Raw genomic sequence first — 24838 nt, forward strand, 5'->3', positions numbered from 1 at the left:
TTGATGTAAAGACTCAACTTAATTTCTGTTTCATTTAAAAAAATAAAAATTGTGTGTTTAACATTTCATGATTGATCATCATTCAGGGAAATTACTAATATGATCACATCTTTCTTTTATTAGTGAATTATTTGCCTTTGCATTCTTATTATCAAACATGACATGAATCTGCAGTTTACATGACATCATCTCCACCAGGATCTCTGCAACGATGCTGCGAGAGAGAGAAAGAGAGAGAGGGAGGCAGGCGGCTTCTTTAACCGGTAGAAACCGGCTGGAGTAAACTGACTTGTGGCTCAGTCCGGGCCGACGAGCATCGGGATCGCGCCCGTGTCTGTTTGCGCGTTCACGGCGCCCTTGGGAAGCCTCGGAACTACATAAGAATCTCATCTGGAGGGAGCAAATGCTTTAAAAACCTGCCCTCCTTCCCACTCACTCATCCACCAGCACACACTGTCTGACTCGTAGCGTCTCCTTTAGCAATTACATCACACTTCCAGCACACTTCCAGCTGTTTTTGGAAAGGAGGATGAATATTAAACTTGACTTTAGGCGTGTTTACCTTCACTGCATGAACCCTGCTGGAGCTGGAATCTGCCCATATGGCATCTTGTTTTATTCACACAGATATAAACACGTGTTCGAGTGTCCCAAAGCCTAACATATCTATTATTCAATCAAACGTGGGTTCAATGACCTTGACATGGTGATGTAACTGTAACATATTCCTGTGGGGACTTTGTATATGAGGATAAAACAACCTAACTGAATTTGTTTCCTCTCCCTCTTTTAAATCACCTCCATTATTCTCTGCTAATTCGGTTACCGGGAGCAAAACAAAAAAAGCAAAACAACAAGGCGAGGTGATGTGATGTGATGTGGTGAACTGTTGGATCTCGGTGCCTTATCTCATCCCTTGGCTTGTGAGGAAGAGGCAGGGCAGAGAGGAAGAGGAAAAGCCGAGGGGGGGGAGGAAAAGAGGAGGGGATCTGAGAGGGGGGGTAAAGGCGGAACAAACCGGTGTGGTGCTCGGCTACAAGCTGTAGCTGCTCGCCCGCACTGCAGATTAACTCTTAGCGCGCCGGGAGATGCAGCGAGACACGGTGAGTGTGTGTGTGTATGTGTGTGTGTGTGTGTGTCATTGTTTCCCGCTGTCCGCGCTGTGTGTGTTATTTTGTTAAATCCGTGTGAAGCGACAAGTTTGGTAGGGATGACTGATCCTCACCGGCGTGGACAGGTGGAGCGCTAATGCAGGTAATGGAGTATCTCTGCTACTCCTACAGAAACATCTCCGCTTTCATTGCTTACACACACACACACACACGCACACACAAACGCACGCACGCACACGCGCGCACACACACTGGCTTGCTGGTTCGAGGAGCTGTCCGCGCGCTCAGGTGCTGAAACATCTCGTTCGTTTTCATCTCCACGCGGCGGCTTTGATTGACAAGCACACAATGTCTCTGATGGAGCTGAAGTCTCTCCTCCGTGGACATCTCGCCGTCATGAGACCAACTCGGATCTAATCACGTCGTTGTTCTTTACTCCTCATGTACAGCGACTTAATGACAGTTCAAAGTGAGGATACACAGTGATGTATTGTACTTTATGGTGTGTTATCATGCCTTCCTGTAGTTAACTGCTCCTTTCTAAAATCTATCATAGAGTTACAAGTTGTTCCTCAGCGGCAATCAGAATAATTATAAATCAGACCATTACATTTCTAAAAGCAAGTGTGAGGTGAGGAACGTGGAGTGAAAGTTGAACCCTGTTACTCCGCTTTATCATGGATAAACGGGTGCTTCTGCTCTCCTGCGTTTCCTCTCCGTATAGCCTCTTGTTGTACAGCCAAGCGGGGCCCCTTTAGTATTTTTTGGGGGGGATTCCCTCTCGGAACGCTTGTGCCAAAGTGTATTGGATAAGCTGTTGGACTGGAGTTGTGCCAGTCGCTGGCAGTTGACTGTGCTGCTTTAAACTCTCCATTGTGGACGCTGCGCCTTTAAATTTAAGTTATGCAAAGTTGTTTATTCCTCTGAGCTTCCTTGAAAAAAAAGCACAACATCCTATGTTCCCTTCAAGTCTAACAGCAGTTCTACACAGCATGATGTCACCAATTACACACACAGGCTTTATTTATGTAATATTTAAGCAAACCAATCTGTGCATGGTGGCTGTGTTGATTGATCTCTCCATGTGGGTGAAGATGCTTCCAAGCATTCTAATGACAGGCGTGTGCTAATTGCTCCCTATACTCCTCTTACTGCAGAGCTCTGTTCCTGCTGATATTAATACTTTCTAGTTCTGGATCAAAGCTCAACCTTGGCTTTGAATGAGGTTTTACAGATGAGTGGTGTTTGATAATAAGAGGGGAACGTCCACCAAGAGTTGAATGAGACAGAAAAGGAGAGAAAAAAAGAGACGTTCACACTCAACAAACAAAGGGCACTCTTGTAACCTTCGCGTGAAATGAGCATGCAGCAGCAATCACACAGTCACACACACAGTCACACACACACACACACACACACACACACACACGCACACACACACACAAGAAGTGTTTAGCCTCCCCTGACATCCCTGGTACATGCTGTGCTATTGGGACAATGGCATCTGAGGCGTCGGACAGCAGTGGAATTTGTTTGTTTGTTATTTGGTTATAAATACCACAACAAAAATGTCAACATCAGAGTAAACACAGTCATATCTTGATTAGTTCTAGGTTAGGTTATAAATCTGCCCCTAAGTGACCTTGCCAGACCTTGCTGGGTTGTTTGTTGTCCTCTGTCACAAAGGCTGCAGCATAGAGGATGAAGGCTCAAAACCAGGACCTAGACTGAGGGCCTCTGTGGAAGGTGGTTTTGATTAATCTTCCTCCTCTTATAGTGTTTGCTCCCACTTTTATAAAACCAAACATGCCTGTACTCTCCCTCTGTCTGTGTTTCAGGTGTTTCAGAGTTTCTCCCGACGCACGTTCCTGTAAAAACTCCTCTCCTTGGGGGCTGCAAGGACGCCTCCTTAACTCGGCTCATCCTTCATCCTGTCCACACAGTGTGGACGGAGGCCAGGCACAGAGGACCGGGCAGAACACAGGGCTGCCCTCTGAAGAAGCAGAGGGAGGGAAGCGCGTCACTCTGAACATTATGTGATTTCCTCTGACAGAAAAAGAGCCCTGAGATCTTGTAAAAATCTTCAAAGCTCCAAATCGAACTCCCACCTTATGTTCTGGTCCTTTCCCACATATGATGACAGAGGCAAGGCGGAAGTCGGCCACACATTCTCCTGTGTGTGGGCCCGTGTGATGCTGTGTGCGTGCGTCGGACCGAGCTGAGGAGATTTCACAGTAAGAGCAGCGGGGAGCGACTGATCTCCACCCGGTCCCAGAGGGGTGTGTTGTGTGTGCCGCGTGCGTGTTCCGGATGCAGAACATCCTTGATCAAAACTTAGACATGGCCACAGCTCTACTCGCTGGGGAGAAGCTGAAGGAGCTGATCCTGCCGGGCTCCTCTCAGGATGAGAAAGGCTTGGCGCTGGCCGGCCTCATGGTCCAGCTCAAACTGGAGCTCCCCTTTGACCGCGTTGTCACCATAGGGACCGTCATCATTCCCATCCTGCTCGTCACCCTCGTCTTCACACGGAACTTTGCAGGTGAGACCCTAAAACCACTCAAGCCGATTTAGTAAAACTGTAAAGCTAGGTGAGAGAAATATGGCTCTTGTATTATATATTCGAGTTAGTCTTGCGACATTTTATCTCCTCGGTGAGAAACAGTGAAGGGAAGTGTGAAGAGGAGATTAGACGGGGGAAGAGAGATGCATGAATGGGATCGAAATGGATTGCTGAAGTAGAAAGGATGAGGGAAGAGAGCATGTATGGGATTTGGATGGATTGTTGGGTGCGGCGGTTTAGTCAGAAGAAGAGTGAAAGTGAAGAAAAAGGGACATTTGCTGATTGCTGAGTCAGCTTGTCTGCATAGCAGCATTAACCAGCTGTGACTGAACATTAAACTTAAGCAGCAGCAAGATGGGATCTATCCACACAAACTCAGAATTATGTGTGTGTGTTTTCTTATCATATTTAAGTCTCTGAGTCAAATCTGTGTATTGATGACTCAGCAGGGATGTTACACAGTAAGTTGCTCATTATCATCTTTAAAAGGAACGATGATAAAACAATGAAGCAATGATAGGAAGGAGCGCTCATGTAGTCCTTTGTGAGACAGATGAATGAGTCTAACATTGCCCACAGATAACGATTACAAAGAACCAGACCAAGATTCAATTCAGCTACAAGGAAGCTTTGATAGGTCATTGCAAGTTGAATTACTGTGACTTTTAGAAGAAGGCCAAAGGAAATTAATGTTTTCTTTAGAACCTTTTGTAGTCTTCTTGTTTCACTTTCATTTGACATCTTAATGGTAAAGATACAGCAGGATCATGGTGACGTGCACGACCCTGTGAAATCCGTTTGGCACCAGTGGTCAGACAAATTGGTTTTCAAGTTTAACAATATTATTTAAACCACTTGGAAGTATGAAATAAGCCTAAATGAACCCTCTGGCCACCTGCTGAGTCACTTTTAGCTTCAAATTTGAATGATTGCAATGAGCATTTGTGGTGTGTTTACCTTTGCTGTCACTTCCAAAGGGATTTGATTATGTGGTTTGGTTTTAGATGTTTGGGTTTTAGACAGGTTTTGTCATCATGTTACCTGATTTGAATGTAAAGTCAATAATACTTTCCCATGAATGAAAACACTTTTCTTGTCCTTTGATTATATTATGATCATGTTTCAGCTGATTTCCCACCTTTGCTCTTCTCAGAGGAGTCCATCTACTGTTACACACCACACAACTTCACCAGAGACCAGGCACTGTATGCGAGAGGCTACTGCTGGACAGAGCTGCGTGATGCTGTAACTGGGGTGGAACCACAACTACGGCCTTCACTATTTGAGCACAAGTTCCTTCCCTATGCCCTGTTGGCCTTTGCTGGCATCATGTACATTCCAGCTTTGAGTTGGGAGTTCCTGGCCTCTACACGGCTCACTTCGGAACTCAATTTCCTGCTTCAAGAAATTGATAACTGCTATCACCGAGCTGCTGAGGGTCGAGCCCCAAAGATAGAGAAGCAGATCCAGTCCAAAGGACCCGGTATCACCGAGCGAGAAAGGAGAGAAATCATAGAGAATGCGGAGAAGGAGAAGAGCCCCGAGCAGAACCTATTCGAGAAGTACCTGGAGAGACGAGGTGAAAGCAATTTTCTCGCTAAGCTTTACCTTGCTCGCCACCTGGCCATTATCTGCCTCAGCTCCATCCCCATCTCTTACCTGAGCGCCTACTATGCCCGGCAAAGACAGAATGAATTCACATGCGCCTTGGGTGAGCCTCCAGACACCAGCAGCTACCAGGAGCTGAAGCTCAGAGTCAACTGTAAGCTGCCTGCAGTGCAGTTGCAGCGCATCATGGCAGCAGTGGATATTACTTTGCTCTGCACCATGAACCTCATCATCCTGATCAACTTGCTGCATCTGTTTGTGGTACGGAAGTCCAACTTTGTGTTTGACAAGCTGCATAAAGTTGGTATCAAGAAACGGCAACGCTGGCAGAAGTCTCAGTTCTGTGATATTAACATCCTGGCCATGTTCTGCAATGAGAACAGAGACCACATCAAGTCTCTCAACCGACTGGACTTTATCACCAATGAGAGTGACCTCATGTACGACAATGTAGTCCGGCAGCTGTTGGCCGCCCTGGCTCAGTCTAACCACGACTCCACACCCACTGTGAGAGACTCTGGGATACAAACAATAGATCCTAACATGGATCCCTCTGATCTTGGAGTGGGAGAGATGGCCGGGGAGCCTCTGGTTATCAAACGACCCCGCAAGAAGATTAAATGGATTCCATCCTCAAATCCTCTCCCTCAGTCGTTCAAGGTAAATTATGGGCGATCATTGCCGTACATGAACTGAACTGAACCGTGTTTTAATAACCCTGTTTGTCTTTTCTGTGTTTTGTGAAGGAACCTCTTATCTTGACCCGCTTGGAAAATCACACCAAACCTGATAAACCCAAACCTATGCGACGAAAAACTGTTGCAGATAACTTCATTGCACCACTTCTGGATAGCAAAGGCACCCAACATCCTTGCACAAAAGGTATACAGTGCTATGAGTGTTCAATTCTGCAATGAGCTTAGAAACAGTCATTCAAAGGTGATTGTTTTCAGTTCTCTGTTGTTGTCTTGGTCTTTTGTCAATTGTAGATGTAAGTGGGATGGAGAAGAAACACAATCGCAACTTCTCCCTCGACGTCCATCCGTACATGTTGACCATCCGGAAGCCGAAGGTGGAGGCCACAATCGCAGAGCCTCTACCCATAGCTCGCGACATTGACGCCGTGTTCCTTGAAGGCACACACACTGTTGTTCATGTGTCTGGTGGGATTACAGGTAGACTGTGTCTCCCTTTCTCTCTCTGCAACTAGACTTAAACTAAATAGTATTTGAACCAATGAGCCTGCTACCTGTTTATGTTTCCTCCAACATTGGCGTTATTATTGAATAAGTGGTTGTTGTTTGTCATTCTGATTGCTCACTTTGTTTGAGTCCATCTTGTCCTTGTCCCTTACTGTATTTCATGTGTTCTTCTGCAGAGACTAAGGTTTGCACTCCAGTATCAACCAACGCTGCCTTTTCTACAGTAACCTTGCCCACCACCACATACGTCAACGGCGTAAGTCCAAACCCGCCCTCCAGCGAGGACGCCCTCAGCCCCAAGTCCTCCCCACCGCTAAATGAGCCACTCGTCCAGGCAGGAAACCCAGAGTCTCAGCCTCCACTCCTGACCATGGCCCCGACACACCAGCTGCTGAGTATGCACCGCACTCTCTTTGAAGAGGAAGAAGACGAGGCAAACCGACGAGACCGACTCGCAGAGAGACCGGGGGAGCTCATTGCAGCTGGGGAATGTTGAAGAAGAACACTGCACTTGTTCTCTGGAACAAAACACTCTGCACATGACCACCATATGTCACCTTCTACCAACAGCCACCTCTACTTAGTGAAGGAACTCACTTGCTTCTGTAGCAGGTGGATCAAACTGAGTGATGAGCAGAAACAGAATAGCAGGAAAATGGAATGCATAGGAAAGGTAAAAGTAAAAGCAAGGCTGAACCGTCACAGCTGGACGGGATGTTTAACTAAGACAAAGGCTTGTGCATTTGATAGTGTTGACCACAGTATTACTGCAGGAAATGATGTCACATTCATGTCTCAGGATGACTGTGTACAGCCAACCACCCTTCAATGAAACCAGCAGTGATATAATTCTACAGGGTGCTACAGTGCAAGGTCAAGCAGCTCTATTTAAAGGGCCTCGTGAAAGGACCACAGGTGGGAGAGATGAGTGAGAATTCAAAGTGGAAAGGAAATACAGAAAGCACAGAGGACTGTGATAGCTTCATAAAGATGTATTTTAAAAACACTTGTGACACTTACTCCCTTTATCCTAATAGTCAAGTAGACAGGTAGTTCCTGCAATACAATTGTTGAGATCTGCACAATTAATATGCAAAAGATCACAATATATGTGTGGCAATAATATACGCGCTTACAGCAACATGTTTCTCAGAATAATATACATGTATAGACACTGTATATGACCCAGTGTTTTGTGGGGTGTTATGATAGAATATAGAATTAAACACACATTCCACGGCTTCTTCATTGCCATGTCACCACAGATTAGAAAATTGTATCAGATCTTGATTAAATTATAAATGCACGTAATTCATTAATGTAGGAAAATTGGCATTCTGTATCCTATATTAAGGTTGAGAAGAAGAACTGTTTAATGTGATCTGCATTGAAAGTGTGTCTGTATTGTTGACACGTGACTCACTCTTGTGCATTAGGCACCACGGATCTTTTGATATTTGATCAGAAGAAGTTACGTGAATGTTTTTTTCTTAAAGAATTTCAAGAGCCTTTCTATTGTGATAAATGGAGCAGGACTCGCCAGTAATATATCTTACTTTGGTGTTCTGCTGGCTTCTTGTGTTAGAGTGCTGTGATACAAAGTGAACAAAGTGATGAGTAGATTAGAACTGATTAGAACACGATGAGTAGGTTTTTGAAGGTGCATAATACAATGGCATAAACTCATCTGCTGCTGCTACAGTAACTTTGCCATGCCTCACATTGTGCTCACATCAGCTTGATCACCAAAAAACAAGGAATTAATATTTAGAATAGTTGGTAACACAGTTGTCAATCAAAATAAGTATTTAGGATATATTGACACTTTTCACATGGAATAAATACGTGGAAGGGGATGGGTGCCTGCAACCACCTCTCTATGTCTTATAGCACACATGTGACATGAGGTTTGTCAGCACTTATACACAAACAGTACAGTATTTCTGCAGTGCTGCCTTCAAGTGCTTAACCTGTGATATAAGAAGCTCATTTCCTCAGCTTCTATACAGTTTAGCAAACCTAACATCAATAATTCATCTGATTATGGCAAAAACTGGTTCAACTACATCTCCTTAGACTACTGAAGCACATTAATGCATCCAAAGGCACTTTAAGAGCATGTTATATGGGACACAGCTGGGGTTATTTTCTGATTTTAATAGGAGTTGTTCTTATTTAGGCTGTTGAAACAAACATGTCTTCATGCTGGTAGATCATAAGGAGAAGATAGCCCAGAGTTTCGTCTGTAACGTGAAACATGTTCTACAAATTAAAGAAAAAAAAGATTTCCGTAAAATAATGTCTCGACCATCATTGACTTCATATACCAGAATGCACCGCGGCTGTCAGTGTCGGCTCTAACAGACGTCACAGTTGTCCTGACAGACGGGCTGCTTTACACAGTAAGTTGCACTTGTTTGTTGTCAGCTGTCCTTTATATCGTTAAACATGTTCCACAATGGCGGCTCGTGTTAGAACGTGACTCGCTTTCGTTGTAGGCGTTTTTGTTTACAACCGTAGACTCGTTTGCGAATGTTAGCTTGTGTTAGCTGTCAGCGTTGGGTAGCTAGCCTAGCCGTGGAGCTAAGTGCGCGGTGTTTACCATTCAAACCTGGAAGTGGCGTTAGCAGCTAGCTAGTTAGCTCCGTATCGTTGTATCGTTTAACTGCTCTGGATTGTTCCTGGATTGACTGCTCGTTCACTCAGCAGGACGGTCCCGCCGGGATTTAACTCCGATTCACGCTTTACAAGTCAGTGTCAGTGTTATCGGTTTGCTAGCGCAGCATATGCTACATGTTAAAGCAACGTCAGCAATGCAGTGGACTGTAGCTAGTTGACTAATCGACTGTAAGAACACATTTTTTATTCTTAAGGTGTTTATTCTGCTTTCTGTCACACAGTTATCAGTGTAACATGGACCAAGACAACAATTCAGAGGTTTGTAAATGTGTGTGTGAGAGAGAGGGAGAGTGTGGGCGTGTGTGTGTGTGTGTGTGTGTGTGTGTGTGTGTGTTTTGACAGATGTCAAGTTCACTCAGGGGTAAGAGGACACACTGGGCAGATTGTGTGTTTTAGGTTGACGTGTGTGAAAGCACGAAGCACTAAGTCTGCTTTCCATAGTGTTAACATTTGTAGTAATGTGCAATCAGCAAGAACAGACAGAAACATTAAAGTTTTATTCTTGTCCTGATGCAACTGCGCCTTTGACAGATGGCTTCAGTTGTTCTCATAGCTATTGTTTGCTGTTTTGTTGTTAATTTGTGTTAATGTTCTCTCCCAGGATGAGTCTCTGGGCCAATCAGAGGAGCCTTCAGATGAGGAACTGCCCAGTCTACCTCCAGGCCTCTGTAAGCCTTTTGCAATCTTTGTTTTTGTCATCTCACTATCGCAACGTTTCATCAGAGAGATGGTGCAATACCAAACCATGTGTATTTGTCCTTGTAGGCTGCCTAGACTGGATACTGTATCTACCCGACCATTTATGCAGCATAATAGTACATTTTAAACGGTAAAAAATATGATGTAATTGTGGCCTGTTTAAGAAAGAGCTTGGCCCAGATCTGGTGCCCTTCATTAACATTTATTATGTTCATGAAGTTATTACCGTCTGTAGTTACGCCACATGTCTGATGCCAAGTATCCAGTTTTTCCTGATTCAAAGCTGAGCTGGTGTCTTTCTTACTCTCCTCTGTGAAAGCTGCAGACTCCATTGTACATCAAAATTGTGTCATTTGCCATTTCTCCAGACTCACTAAGGCTCATTCATTGGCAAATAGCGGCATAAAAGCAAACCAAACAACCAAAAAGTTTTGTTCTAATCTTTCTACTGTCTCTTCCTCACGTGTCAGCCTCTTTTCTTACACGTTTTATAAATGAATGACCTCTACAGACTATAACGGCTGCTCTTATATCAGCTCATCACCTAAACCCTCTCTAAACCTCTCCTCCTATACGGCCTGGAGGAACACAGCAGTGTACGTTCCTGCTCACTCCACAAAAAAAGCACTGAGAAGTACATTTTGCAGTCGGAGCTAATTAATATAAAACTGCAGGGAATAGGATTAAATGATACCGTTTACGATAAGACATAAAACCTCTTTATGTGTTTGTGTTCTGCCTGCGATGTCCTGTTCCCTCCATAATTCCCGCTGTTGTTCCGGTCTAGCGAATGAGGAGGCGATGGAGCTGCTTTGGCAGATGCGAGCCCAGCGTCGCCAGTCGTCCCCCGAACTCCCAGAGACAGTCACCCGTCTCGCCGCCCCCGACGGCAGCATCCTGTACCTGGTGGGGACGGCACACTTCAGCGACAGTAGCAAAAAAGACGTGGCTACGGTACGACAGTGAGAACGTCTAATAGATTGTAGAGTGTTTTGCCTTTTCCCCTGTTTTAATAGTGCTGTGGCTTGCTTGTATTTCAGTTTTAGTCCTTTTCAAAACACACACCTAACTGCTCTCTGGCTATTTCTCCTCCTCTCTCTTCCTCTCTCTCTCTCTTCCCACAGACGATCCGTGCAGTGCAGCCAGACGTGGTGGTGGTGGAGCTGTGCCAGTACAGGGTGTCTATGTTAAAGATGGACGAGAACACGCTGCTAAAGGAAGCCAAGGACATCAACCTGGATAAAGTTCAGCAGGCCATCAAACAGGTCAGCCTCTCATAACGGCCGCAATTAGTGAAGGCGGCGAGGGCAATACAAGGCGAAAAATAATCAGTTCAATTCTGTGAACAGCTACGGACCTACGATAAGGAGAAGGGCATTCTTTAATCATTAATAATGAAGCTCATAATCTCTGATGTACCAGCAGGATTAGGAGTCATAAAAGAGCTCATCAGGATTGTAGTTTGTTTAAGCAAGTGCATAAAACCAAACAAGAGCTCACCGCTGTCACCACTTTGTTTGTCAGAACGGCGTGATGTCTGGCCTCATGCAGATTCTGCTGCTGAAGGTGTCGGCTCACATCACAGAGCAGCTGGGCATGGCTCCTGGAGGAGAGTTTAGGGAAGCCTTCAAAGAGGTACACCACACCTTTGAGCACCTGTTAGTGTTTTTTCCTTTTATTCTCTGCTTCAAGTTTTTCTTCTTCTTCTTCTTGCAGGCTGGACGGGTGCCGTTCTGTAAATTCCACCTGGGGGACAGGCCTATCCCTGTGACGTTCAAGAGGGCCATCGCTGCTCTCAGTCTGTGGCAGAAGGCTCGTCTGGCCTGGGGTCTCTGCTTTCTGTCCGACCCCATTAGGTATCAGTTCACTGTCAGCATCACCGCGGTCTCATCTCTGAGGATCCCATCATGTCAAAGTTAAGATTGACAGTCAGCTTTTCTCAGACTGACAGCTCTTCCTGTGTGTTTCAGTAAAGAGGACGTGGAGAAATGCAAACAGAAGGACCTGCTGGAGCAGACCATGTCCGAGATGATCGGCGAGTTTCCTGCCCTCCACCAGACCATAGTGGCTGAAAGAGACATCTACCTCACACACACTCTCCGCCAGGCTGCAAGGGGTGTGCCAGCACCCCCCGATGCCCACAGTCAGTATTACAACCACCGGTCCCCTCCTCTCTTCTCCTCCTTTATAACACAGCCTTTGGTTTCATAACGTCAAAGTGAACCTGGTTTGAAGTGTGGATTGCTATGTAACGGTTCCTTCTACCTGTTTGATCTCTTTTCTGTAGAAGTGCCTGCTGTGGTGGTGGGAGTGGTGGGGATGGGTCACGTACCTGGTATTGAAAGAAACTGGGAGATGGAGCTCAACATCGATGAGATCATGAGGTACGATGTTTGATTCTTGCATTGTTTTGCCTCAAAAACAGTAAACTAATTCTTGTTTGTTTGCAAAGTTGCTCTATCTTTCTGTCTCTCTCTCTCTCCCTCACCCCCAGAGTGGCGCCTCCCTCACGTCTGGGCCAGGTCCTGTGCACAGTCATAAAGGGCGTCATGATAGGAGTCCTGGGATTTGCCTGCTACCGCGCCGGAAGAGGTTTAGGCAAAGCTCTGCTGTCTTTACCCGCTGTCCAGTCGATACTGGAGAATCTCCGGACACCTCCTGTTTGATCCCATCGGTCTTCCTAAACCCCTACGTCTGGGACACTATCATTGAATTATAGAAAAAAACAATGCATCCATCACCAGTGGCCTTAACAAGAGGAGATGAGGCTGAAGGAGAAGGGTTCACCAGCCCCATGCGATGTATTAACAAGGACCTCAGGGGGTTTAGCAGCCTCCCACTTGGTATCGATGTCCCTGTGCAGAACAGGGTTGTGCTGCCAAAGAAACCATCACAGTACTCTCTTCTTTCCCTTTTTGTATTTTGAGCATTTTGCAAGTTTACAAATGCCAGAAATGCGAGTAGTATAGATTGACCCCCAGCATTCCTTTTAACCGACTCCAAAAACTAGACTTTGATTTGCCCAGAACCACCTTTTGTGTTGGATATACGAGCTGTCGCCTTCAGTCCAGTCCAGACATTTTCTATGAGGCACACTTTTTAAAATAGTTTGATTTTTACTCTCACTCTGGTGCCAACCCCCTTTTTTTGTGTAATTTGGTCGACTTTCTGTCCAGCACTTTACGAAAGACTGTACATTAGGCCGGTGGAGGGAAAACAAAAGGTAAACATCTCGTATTTGAACGACGGAAACGGTCATTATCTCACAGCTTCAGTTGATCCACATGGTGCACAGCGGTCCTCTCGTGTCATGCCTGTCCACTCGTATATCAAACAATGCATGAAATGGCAAGTTTACCATCGTAGTTTTGTGCAAATTCTCTTCAGCTCTTGTGCAGCATTCCTCTTATCCTCTATTGATCTGCTCACATTCAAAGACAAGTGCCTCATATTGCAGTTGTAAGAGCTGATGAGTGAATTGAACTGAAAAGCTGGAATGTGTGTAATATGCATCTTGCCCTTGCAGTACTACAACCAAATCATTCCTGCAGGTACACAAGATTTGGTCATTTTTTTAAAATATATTGATACATTTTTAATAAACTAAAATGCCATGCTTATATTTCTGAAATTTGTCGGCCTAAAAATACAGCAGATGTTTTGTTTGTGTTCCTTCGTGTTCTTGTCACCCACATGTGTTTAACCCACACCCTGACATAGACCTGGCTAAGATCTGCCTCAGGAAGAGCATTGATTTCTGTGATTTCTGTGATTTCTGTATTTGATTGTACCACAAATGAGGCACCTTAACATATAGGTGTAAACGTGGATGGCAACCTTTCTGATATATGCATTGTTGACGCTTCCCAATCTGATGCTAAAGTGGAGTGACTGTAGTTTTTCACCACAAAGAGGGAAGTGAACCTCACACTGCTCTATGCTGCTGCCTCTGACACTCAGATCGCCTCCTCTGCTGAGGCTTCATATCACCGAAACACACCTGTGTCGCTGCACATGTTAAAGGCCTGAGTGGATGATAACCCTGGAACTTTATTGTTTGGGAGTTTTGGCCTTATAAGTTTATCATTCTGAATGAGGTATTTACTGTTTGTGGGTACAAGTGATGAATATAAACGATAACATTGTTTTGATGGTGTTGATAGTCCCGGCCGTGAACATAAATCATTTTATGTACAGTATTCAGAGCTATTTATAAGAGATTATTATGCCATTAAAGGTACAGTTACCATCTTTCATCTGTGAAATGGTCAAATGATTCATTTAACTGTGAAAGCCACAGTTTGGTACAATGCAATGTGACCAAGTGACTCAGCTCATTTTATTTCATAGTATTTTCAAATTCAGCAAAGTCCCCTCTGACATCAGTCATGATTCTCAAAGTAGTGTGTCTGTGTGTCAGAGATGTCATCAATCACTGTGACATCATGATTCCATTCATGTCTCCCATCCCCCACTACTAGAATTTGTTGATGCAAAATAAATTTGAAATGGAAATGAAACGCAAAAAGCGCCATGTGCACTTCTGACAGGGATTCAGGCAAGTTTGGGAGCAATCAATAAATATTATTTACATACATATTCCCAAAACGCCTGGATATTGGAAACTTTTTGAAGATACCTAAAAGAAGAGCTGTATTGTATATTTCATCGTAATGACAAAGCACAACAGACAAGATAAACATTGATCTGATATATTATATCATTATTTGGTAGACATCATCTTTCCCTTCCTGTCTTTAACCTTGTTTCCAGTCGGACAGATATTGATGTAACACCGCATGTCTCGCAAACATCCGCTGTTATGTGCAGGATTATGAAAGCATGATTCGGACTTATTGCGTTACAGAGAGCAGACACACACACATGGCCGTGAGTGTATGGCGTATCTAGGACCTCGGCAGGTGTTGTCACGCAGTTTCCGTCCCGGTTTGTCCACGATCAGACGCCTCGGTTCCGCTGTGATGGACGGTATGGGTCTGCCGATGAGCCGCTCATCTTTGGAGAGGCTCAGCTTCGATAACGTCGCCCTGAAGAAACTTCCCCTGGACACGTCCGACGAGCCGGGGGTCCGCCAGGTGAAGGGCGCCTGCTTCTCTCGGGTCAAACCGCTGCCGGTAACCAATCCTCGGTTCGTGGCTGTGTCCGATTCCGCATTGGAGCTGCTGGGGCTGAATGGAGAGGAGGTTCTGGAGGATCCGCTCGGTCCGGAGTACCTCAGCGGCTCTAAGGTGATGCCGGGATCCGAACCCGCCGCTCACTGTTACTGCGGGCACCAGTTCGGCCAGTTCGCCGGGCAGCTGGGCGACGGGGCAGCCTGTTACCTGGGAGAGGTGGAGGTTCCGGCTGGGCAAAGTCCAAAGCTGCTCCAGGAAAACCCGAGCGGAAGATGGGAGATCCAGGTCAAGGGTTCTGGACTGACCCCCTTTTCCAGGTATGACGTCTCTCTTATAACTGTTACCATAACCAATCTGTGGCTTTAACTGCACTTAGGGGAGCCAAAAGTTACTCACTAAGCCATATTGAATGTCAAAACTACAGTATTTAACTTAAAAGAGAAGAAAATAAGTTGTAGAAGTACATCAGGAAGTGTCTTTATACTTAATACTTCATACTTTCCTGTCTTCTTAGACAAGCCGATGGCCGTAAGGTTCTGCGCTCCAGTATCAGAGAGTTCATGTGTAGCGAGGCCATGTTCTTCCTCGGCGTCCCCACCACCAGAGCCGGATCTGTGGTGACGTCTGACAGCAAGGTGGTGAGGGACGTCTTCTACAGCGGGAACCCCCGACATGAGAGATGCTCTGTGGTCCTCCGCATCGCTCCCACATTCCTCAGGTGAGTGCACGTCGTCGTACCCCCCCTTTGGTTGATTGTCCTCTTTGAAACTGTCTTTAATCTTTGTGTACATGTTGTGTATCTGTCCTGTCTGAGCAGATTTGGATCGTTTGAGATCTTCAAGCAGGCTGACGAGTCCACAGGCCGCCAGGGTCCCAGCTATGGTCAGGATCACATCCGAGGTCAGATGCTGGATTACGTCATAGAGATGTTTTACCCTGAGATCCAGCAGAAGCACGCAGACAAAGTAGAGAGGAATGTGGCTTTCTACAGAGAGGTAAATCTCCTCAGTGGGGTCACACACACTAATCTCAGTCAATAAACCACTCAGCATAGCAGGAGCTCTAATATTGATCCCATATTGATCATGCGCTGTGACTTGATTTGATTATAAGTTAGTTAATCAGCTTACCAAATAGTGTTCAGTGAAGAATGCTGAGTCATTGGCCCAGGAAAGTGACTCAGATCCACAGGGAGAGAGAATAGTTTTGGCCTTCTCTCAACTCTTTGTCTCTAATGGAAGGTTATGGTCTCTCCTTGCTTGCAGGTGATGACTCGTACGGCTCGACTGGTGGCTCAGTGGCAGTGTGTGGGATTCTGCCATGGAGTGCTGAACACCGACAACATGAGCGTCCTGGGTCTCACACTGGACTACGGTCCATATGGCTTTATGGACAGGTCTGGGAAAGATCATATTGTGTTAAATCTATGTTATGTTGAGCAATTATTGATCATCATGAGTTGTAGTAGTAGAATTATCTCTATATAATTCTCTTTATAGACCTGTTATTACTTTTGGTTATTGACTGGTTCTTCACTCGTCAGATATTTGAAAATGCGTTGACGTCTCTCTCTCCCTCCCTCTTTCCCTCCTTCCCTCCCTCTCTCCCTCCCTCGCAGGTTTGATCCAGATTTCATTTGCAACGCCTCAGACAACTCCGGACGCTACACCTACCAGGCCCAGCCGGCCATATGCAGGTGGAACTTGGTGAAGTTCGCCGAGGCTCTGGCCCCGGATCTTCCTCCTGAGCTGGCCAAGGTGGTCGTGGAAGAATACATGGATCTCTACAATGGTTTCTACCTGGAGAACATGAGGAAGAAGCTGGGCTTGCTGAGGAAGGAGGACCCTGAGGATGAGATGCTGATCACTGAGCTCCTGCAGACCATGCAGAACACAGGTTAGATGTTGAGAAGAGAGTGTTTCACCATCATCATGGCTTAGTTTGTCTCCCCTAACACCTTTGTCTTCGTCCTTCCTCCAGGTGCCGACTTCACCAACACCTTCCGCAGCCTTAGTCAGATCTCCTGTCCCACGGAGGGAGAAAGTGAGGGGAAGGAGGCCCTCGTGAAAGAAGCCACAGACCTCCTACTGGTGCAGTGTGCCCAACTGGAGGAGCTCAAGGCTGCCAACAAACCCACCATGGATCCACGGTGAGCTCAGGCCGGTGCTCTGTTTAGTTCCGGACTGTGTTACACGGAAACGTAGTACATTTCAGAGTGATACTTGTATGACTGGAGGCTTTGTTTGGGTGAAAACAAAGGAGCACCAGTCAGGGCGTTCTGCATGTGTGCTTGTTCCAATATCGTTACTCAGTTGTGTGCAGAAACATGAATAGAATTTAAAATCCACTTTCCTTTACCAGGTTAAGGGATTAGGAATACTTTGCTACTTTTTGCAGATTTCTGTTTCTCTTTCATCTCACCTTCCTCCTCACTCATCTTATACATTTGTCCCCAGTGAGTTGGCGATGCTGTTGTCCATGGCCCAAAGCAACCCGGCGCTGTTCCAAATGATCTCAGATAGGATGTCGATAGCAAGGCAGCTAGAGAAGCTCAGCAAACTGAAAGATCTAATGGAGACCAGCCAGGAAGAGCTGAAGACCACACAAGCCAAGGAGTGGACCCAGTGGATCACCCGCTACAGGTATGAGGGACAGGATACAGAGGGGACAGACAGTTTACACACAGTATCTATACACTCAAATGGACGGATGTGGAAGAGGGAGATTCCGGGGCGGCAGATGATTTGTGTAAACTTAAGGAAATGAGATGTTGATTCAGGCGTTGTTCCTCTACTGTAGTGAGTGATGATGCAGCACGGCAGTGACAGCTCATTTCTGCATTATCACTTCCACAGGAAGCGTCTGGCTCTGGAGCTGGACGATCAGGCGGACGTCCAGGCGGCGCAGGAGGAAAGGAGGAGGGTGATGGACAGCGTCAACCCACGCGTCGTACTCAGGAACTACATCGCCCAGAATGCCATCGAGGCGGCCGAGAAAGGAGACTTCTCTGAGGTCAGCGTCTCTCTCTCTCTCCCTCTCCACCCCCCCCGCCCGCCCCCCGTCACTCACTTTCAGGGAGTGTTTACCGGCTTTCCATTCCCTTTTTGTGTGGCAGGTCCGCCGGCTCCTCAAGGTTCTGGAGAAGCCTTTCGCCTCCCAGCCGGGCCTGGAGCTTCCCACGGGGGTGAGCCCAGGTGGGGCGAATGAGGTAGAAGAGAGGGAGGAAGGAGAGGAAAACCAGCCGGAGGAGATGTCCAGGGGTCCTGTCCCTTATGACAGCAAGCCCCCGGCTTGGGCCCACCAACTCTGTGTCTCCTGATCTTCGTAAAACTTCCTTGACAGCCTGCCTGCCCAAAGCCATAGAGGTTCTTTTACTACTTATGGCAGGCAGTGTCAGGAAGTTCACATGAGGCAGGACACCCCGAGCTGAGGTAACACACAAGCAGAGAGGGTGTGAGGTCAGTTTGGCCTGATAGGAGGCAATTCCCCCCCCCCTCATGAAAGGTCCCATGAAGTGACTTGCTATATTTTTGTCGATATAGAATTTAATTAGTGGAAGTGAGTTGATTATCAGTTTTGACGTAAAAGCTGTTGCATTTAATTTATTGGATGAATGCACTCACTTAATTGGAATACTGCAGGATTTTGATTGAAAACATGCGCAAAAAACCTATAAAATAGTGTATATTCATGGATTTTTCATGTCATGGGAGTTTGCAAAGCCGCCCTGACCTTGCTCCCCCTCTGGTTTCTGATGACCTATTAATGACGACTCAGACAACTAGTCCCTCAGTGACCTGTCTGACTCTGACCAGCTCTGGAGTGTCGCCTCAGCATTTACCAAACATGACATATATGTGTGTGTGTGTGTGTGTGTGTGTGTGTGTGTGTGTGAGAGAGAGAGACAGAGAGAGGGAGTGGATGAAGAGTAAGGATGTCTGTGAGATTTGAATGAATAAGCCGGCGGCGATCGAAACGCACAAATTATTCAGACACAACTGCCTTTACCGTTGTCGTAGTAACACTGACATAGACACTGTGCCATTACACTTGATGTGATTGATGTTATCCAGTATATTCAGGTAACATTGTATGTAAGTGAAATCAAGTGAAGGCGAAGTGTGAACTATACATTTAGCTTCTGTCTCACTCCATATGGATCCTGCATTTCCATCATAACAAAAGCATTAAATCAGCACTTTCTCCACTAACATAAGTTACATTTCTGATAAGGTTTGAGTTCAGTCAATAAAAAGATCAGTTAAAAGTTCTATCTAGTAGTTGTTGTCTTTTTTAAGCAGCCACTCCACCTGGTGCAGTGTTTCCTTCCCTATCACAGCTCTCCACAACTCCTCCTCCTCATATCTGTGTACAGCTGATTCACTTGTGATGACATGATAAAATCAACCAGGTATTGTTGTTTATCTAGAGACTAATCTTCAATGTCCTTTCCGATTTGTTTAAACATAAACCCGGCCTGTTGAATGAGACTATTCCACCTGGAAGATTTATTAGTTTGTAACAGCAACACAACAGCCTCGTCTTCCCTCTTAAGTGCATACTTGTGTGTGGATGTCTACACCCATGGGCGCCTTGCACAGCAGGTCCCAGCATGCCGAGCATATTTACGCACTGTTACACAAACCGCAGGGGCATATTTGCATATAAACTGTAAGAGAAACTGTTTGAATTAACGAGTCTAAACCACAAAGTAATAGATGTAGGATGCGGTCCAAATGTTCGCACCTACCAGGTAATTTAAAAAAGAAAAAGAAAAGAAAAAAGAATGTTGTCGACCCAGTCCGGTGTTGATCATGTGTCAGGCTCACCTTCCTTATAGCAGAGGCGGGAGGGGCCCGGGTGACCTTTGGGTGCGCCCTGAGCCGCTGATTCGATACGCTGCGTTGTTATCGAGGGTGCGCATAGGTGGGATCTGGGACAATGGGTGTGTAAGGACGGAAGAGATACAACAACCACAGAATTGCCACAAAGTCTTCCTCTTCTTTTCGGGGTTTCAGATCGGTAAAAATGTCCAAGCGGGTCAGACCTGGTTATTGTCGTCATGAAGTCAACAAGACCACATGGGAAGTACCGGATCGGTACCGGGACATGAAGCAGTTGGGGACCGGAGCGTACGGGACGGTTTGGTAAGTGAACGCCACGGGAAGAAAGGAAGGAGTGCGAGTTAAACGGGGGGACGTAAATGTAACAAAGAGAAAAACTGAACTGACGGTGCGTTTGCGAAACAGTGTTGAAATCGGAGGAAAGTCGCTTTTGTAACAACAAGCTGCTTCACTTCCTGATATGATGGAGACACTTTGCTCTTATACACCTTCGTGTGGTTTGACTTCACCTTACCCACTTTCTCACATATTAAATCACAAATATCGGATTTTTCAGCACACGGAGATGCGTTCACTGGTCATTATTGATACATATACAGCTGGAAATGCAGCGTCGATGTCCTGCACCTTTGTGCGTCTCGCCGCTTGACGTCTCCATTGTTATCAATGATTAACCCCGTGGGCGGGTCCAAGAGTGCGTTGACTGGTGTGAATGGAGCTTAGTAACGCACAAACAACTGTGAAACATTCATACAAACACTATACGGTGATGGGTCCACCCGGTAAACACTGTCATCACGGCAGGGAGTTGGGATGCAACAAAACACAACAAAGTGGTACGAACACACGCGATCCCAGTGGAGATCAGGCGCCGGACAAAGGTCGTTAAAACAGCAAGAGAAGAATAACGGCGAATAAATGAAATATACAAATTTACAAACCATTTTACGCAATTAATTAAACAGCTACGCGCATTAAAGAGAAAGAGCACCCAGTGACAAAATAGCAGTAATATGGTGTGGAACGCGTGCAGTAATTTTTTTAACCACTAGGGGGAGTCACGATCAGAGGAACGGTTGTATAGCATATCCTCATTTACCCTCGGTAGGTCAGACTGTGTTTAGGGAATGTGTACAAAAAGTTTTATTTTTAGATTATATGTGTCATCCTCCCTGTTTATATTTAAAAAAAACTGCATATAGAACATATAGAATTGTGCAACAAACTAAAAGTACATCACACGAATCGGATCAAATGCTTCTCCAAAAATACAATAATTGATAACCTGCTCCAACCATGAACTCTGACCCGGTAAATTATAACGATGCAGACTTGTACAGACATAATGAGTATTTTCGGTGATATTTATGTTTTACTCTGTCTGTATTTATCCCTCCAGTTCAGCTGTGGACTCCAGAACAGGAAGCAGGGTGGCCATCAAGAAGCTGCACAGGCCGTTCCAGTCAGAGATCTTCGCCAAGCGGGCCTACAGGGAGCTACGGCTTCTCAAACACATGAAACATGAAAATGTAAGACGGCTTTGTGTGGATGGAATATGGGTGGAGGTTCCCACAACAGGATGTTGAGATCAGTGCAGTGATTTTGCCAAGATTAGTGATTAGCGATCGTACTGTAATGATAAGTTAAGTCTTCATCTTCCTCTAAAGCCTCTGTGTGATGTATATTTCCATGTGGTGTGCAGGTGATCGGCCTGTTAGATGTGTTTACCGCTGACCTCTCTCTGGCCAGATTCCATGATTTGTAAGTGCAGGACATCACTCTACATCCTCATCCATCTTACTTTGCATTCCAAATGACTCCAAGTTGGACTATACACTCACACAGCTTTCTTCCTGTAGTTATCTGGTCATGCCGTACATGGGGACAGATCTGGGGAAGCTGATGAAGCTGCAGAGGCTGTCAGAGGAAAAAATTCAGTATTTGGTTTATCAGATGCTCAAAGGGCTGAAAGTAGGGAGATCTATGTTGACCATGTTTAATGTTTTAATGACCTTTTATTTAATCCTAGCTGTAGTGTGTATTTATTAAATCCCTGCTATATTCTTTCATTCCAGTATATCCATTCTGCTGGTATAATACACAGAGTAAGTTGACCAGTACGTAATTTTATGGTGTGTGTGAGAGAAAGGGTGTTGACACAAGCTTATGAGATGACTTATTTTAATTTTATATCATCATATCATCATCATATATCACTTTTTGCAGGACCTCAAACCAGGAAATCTTGCTATCAACCAAGATTGCGAGCTCAAGGTACAGTGGTACACACCCTCTGCTCTGATATCCCAAATAAACACAACCACACCATCTGTCTTGTTTAAACTATGGTGTTATTATCTAAAACATACAGTTAATAAAGACTCCAGGGCCTCATTACAGCGTTATATTACCTCAGTATGAGTCACTGCTGCCTCCCAATACTACCGTGTGCCCATTTCAGATTCTGGACTTTGGTTTGGCGCGGCAGGCGGACAGCGAGATGACGGGGTACGTGGTGACTCGCTGGTACAGAGCACCAGAGGTCATCCTGAGCTGGATGCACTACACTCAGACCGGTAATGAAAGGCTCAAACCTGCTCTCACGCTGTTGTTTACTGTCCATTTGTGATGTTTTGTGCTTCTTGGGAGCGATTTTTGTTCCAAAGTATGATTTTATGCTTTGGTGCAGACATGAAGTGAGACATTTTGCCAACAATGACCTTCTCCAACATTTGTTTAATGCGATAATTGTAAGAATGAAGTACAAAGTAACATTACCTATTGCTTTCCACTAGATGGTGCTCTTTGAATACTTTGCGTGATATCTGCGGCATTGTTGTTTGGAAATGTGTTCAGGATGATGTTGATGTTCGCATTACAAATTCCTTAAGATTGTGTTACTGAAAGCCGGATACATGCTGTCTCATCCACAGTGGATATCTGGTCTGTCGGCTGCATCATGGCAGAGATGCTGCAGGGCAAACCTCTTTTTAAAGGCAGCGATCGTATCCTTTTACCGCCCTCGCCCTCGCCCTCTTCCACGGACACCACACACACATGCACGGTGCACTGTCCTATTTCTTTATTCAGAATACTCACAGAATTTCCGTTTTCCTCTCAATCTGCTTTAAACATATTGTATTTTTCAGTCATATTCCCTGTTTTTCCTCTCCACATTTGTCATAATTTGACACATCTGAACTGTTTTTGACTCATAAACACGTTTGAACCTTGACCCCAGTTCCTCAGATCTAGATCAGCTGACTGAGATCATGAAGATCACAGGAACGCCCGCTCAGGATTTTATATCAAAACTACAATCTGAGGATGTGAGTTAAAAAAGGAATCTAAAAATAAAGGGCACATGTGTTGTAAAAAAGATATTTTTAGCGCCCAGAAGGTGAAATCCAAATCCAGAAGTTCCTTTTTATTCAGGTTGTGAAACTCGACCCAGTTTTCAGTTAAATTGACCGGCAAACTCACACTTATGCATATATATTGTTGATTTTATCATTTGTTCCGTGTATATGGGTTGATTTCTTCTTTCAGGCCAAAAGCTACATCAAAAGTCTTCCCAAAGTGGAAAAGAAAGATCTTCACAAAGTGTTTTCCACAGCGAACCCACAGGGTAGGACACGCTCCGGCTTTTCAGCCTTTTTATTTGATTTATTTTCAGCTTGACAGTCGAACTCGGATTCGATTTCCTGTTTCCACTCTTTCTCCTTTCGGTAATTCCCTCTCTCCCCTCCTTCCTCAGCCGTGGGTGTGCTGGAGTGCATGTTATTGCTGGATCCGGAGAGCAGGGTAACTGCCGCCGAAGCCGTCTCGCTGCCTTACTTCTCCGAGTTCAGAGAGCCAGCGGTGGAGACGGAGGCCGAGTTATACGACCACTCGCTAGACAACACAGACCTGCTCATAGACCAGTGGAAACGTAAGAGGGGGGAAGGGAGGGTGAAGGGCAGAGGGCAGAAGTATTAATAGTATTAGTCCTTAGAAATGAGAAAATGTCAGAAGTTTGGGGGTCACAAGGGGGGAAGTGATGGAGAGCAGAACTTCAGTGTTTGGTGAATTGTTTTCTTGAGTTTGATTGTTTTCTTTCTCACCTTCTTCCTCCTCCAGGTCACACCTTCACAGAGATCTTGGCCTTCAACCCTGTCTTACCAGCATCCAAGGAAACCTCACTGTAAAAAAAAAAAAAAAAAGGGAAAAAAGGCTGGATTGTGCAGACTAAAACAAAGCTCGGCCCGAGGCGTGTGTGTTTTCTTTTAAGATCAAAACTGGAAGAAAAAAAAAAGATAATTTATTCTACGATGACGGCAAAGCTAAAACCAGCCCACAGTTTCCCTCAGAGCAAGCTGGTGCCTTTTTGATCTCCCAGCTGTGTGTGTGTGCGTGTGCGTATGCGTGTGTGTGTGTGTGTGTGTGTGTGTGTTTGTTTGTCTCTGTCCAATTCTCATTATTGCTGGATTTACTTCTTCAACAGATTCAATAGCAGTAGTTTCATTCAAGGCAGTGGTTTTTGAGAGTACGCGTTTTATTTTGAGTGTTGAATTTAAGGTAGTGAATAAAATAACTTTATTATTCTCTCAGCCAGTTGTACCAATAATATCAAACTGCAGTTTCCTTTGATTGATGAGTAATGTATATTAGTAATATACTTTGTGACGTTACTGACCTTGTCCCTGACTGCTCGTCCTTGAGAGTCAGTGTGTGACTGGAGTTACTGAGACGAGTGTGTATGTGTGTAGTCTACGTGTCTGCCTGTGCGTTTGTGTTGTGGCGTAGTCGTTCCTCCCAATGGCCTTAATGATAAACACACTGTTGAGCCATAATCATATGATGTCACTGCTATCAGGGTTATACACAAAAATTCCCTTATGGATGTCATCTTCTTTTTACCATCTGATTCTTTGCAAACTACACATTTTTTAACGAATCAATGTTTCTAACACCACGCATCTTTGTAAAGAAAACAATTAAAGATCTTTTCTGAAAATGA

General features: G+C 45.2%; 4 protein-coding genes across 5 annotated transcripts; all 4 read left to right on the plus strand.

Moving 5' to 3' along the window:
- The first annotated feature begins 3422 nt into the window (after positions 1-3422).
- panx2 (pannexin 2) lies at positions 3423-6978 on the plus strand. 2 transcript variants are annotated; one of them, XM_076140707.1, is made up of 5 exons: positions 3423-3651; positions 4826-5940; positions 6027-6162; positions 6270-6455; positions 6659-6978. In XM_076140707.1, exons 1-5 carry the CDS (start codon positions 3423-3425, stop codon positions 6976-6978), a joined length of 1986 nt encoding a protein of 661 aa, XP_075996822.1. The 2 variants fall into 2 exon arrangements, with proteins under 2 accessions (XP_075996822.1, XP_075996823.1); XM_076140708.1 differs by having other exon boundaries at positions 6270-6403; positions 6661-6978.
- A 1830-nt stretch (positions 6979-8808) lies between these two features.
- trabd (TraB domain containing) lies at positions 8809-14114 on the plus strand. Its single transcript, XM_076140217.1, has 10 exons — positions 8809-8884; positions 9383-9419; positions 9763-9829; positions 10648-10814; positions 10985-11125; positions 11385-11495; positions 11577-11716; positions 11831-12003; positions 12148-12244; positions 12355-14114. The coding sequence occupies exons 2-10, from the start codon at positions 9396-9398 to the stop codon at positions 12524-12526; spliced, it is 1092 nt and encodes a 363-aa protein (XP_075996332.1). The 5' UTR covers positions 8809-8884; positions 9383-9395; the 3' UTR covers positions 12527-14114.
- Positions 14115-14648: 534 nt separating this feature from the next.
- Positions 14649-19268, plus strand: selenoo1 (selenoprotein O1). The gene is made up of 9 exons (XM_076140207.1): positions 14649-15312; positions 15510-15713; positions 15813-15990; positions 16261-16391; positions 16614-16891; positions 16976-17144; positions 17452-17637; positions 17851-18007; positions 18111-19268. Exons 1-9 carry the CDS (start codon positions 14759-14761, stop codon positions 18321-18323), a joined length of 2070 nt encoding a protein of 689 aa, XP_075996322.1. The 5' UTR covers positions 14649-14758; the 3' UTR covers positions 18324-19268.
- A 582-nt stretch (positions 19269-19850) lies between these two features.
- Positions 19851-24838, plus strand: mapk12a (mitogen-activated protein kinase 12a). Its single transcript, XM_076140230.1, has 12 exons — positions 19851-20142; positions 21239-21368; positions 21542-21600; positions 21699-21810; positions 21915-21944; positions 22066-22113; positions 22301-22415; positions 22773-22844; positions 23089-23168; positions 23389-23467; positions 23597-23770; positions 23959-24838. The coding sequence occupies exons 1-12, from the start codon at positions 20024-20026 to the stop codon at positions 24024-24026; spliced, it is 1086 nt and encodes a 361-aa protein (XP_075996345.1). The 5' UTR covers positions 19851-20023; the 3' UTR covers positions 24027-24838.

Source organism: Genypterus blacodes, unplaced genomic scaffold, assembly GCF_046128005.1.
Source record: "Genypterus blacodes isolate CSIRO-AG114 ecotype Tasmania unplaced genomic scaffold, CSIRO-AGI_Gbla_v1 ptg000015l_1, whole genome shotgun sequence".
NCBI classification, from domain to species: domain Eukaryota; kingdom Metazoa; phylum Chordata; class Actinopteri; order Ophidiiformes; family Ophidiidae; genus Genypterus; species Genypterus blacodes.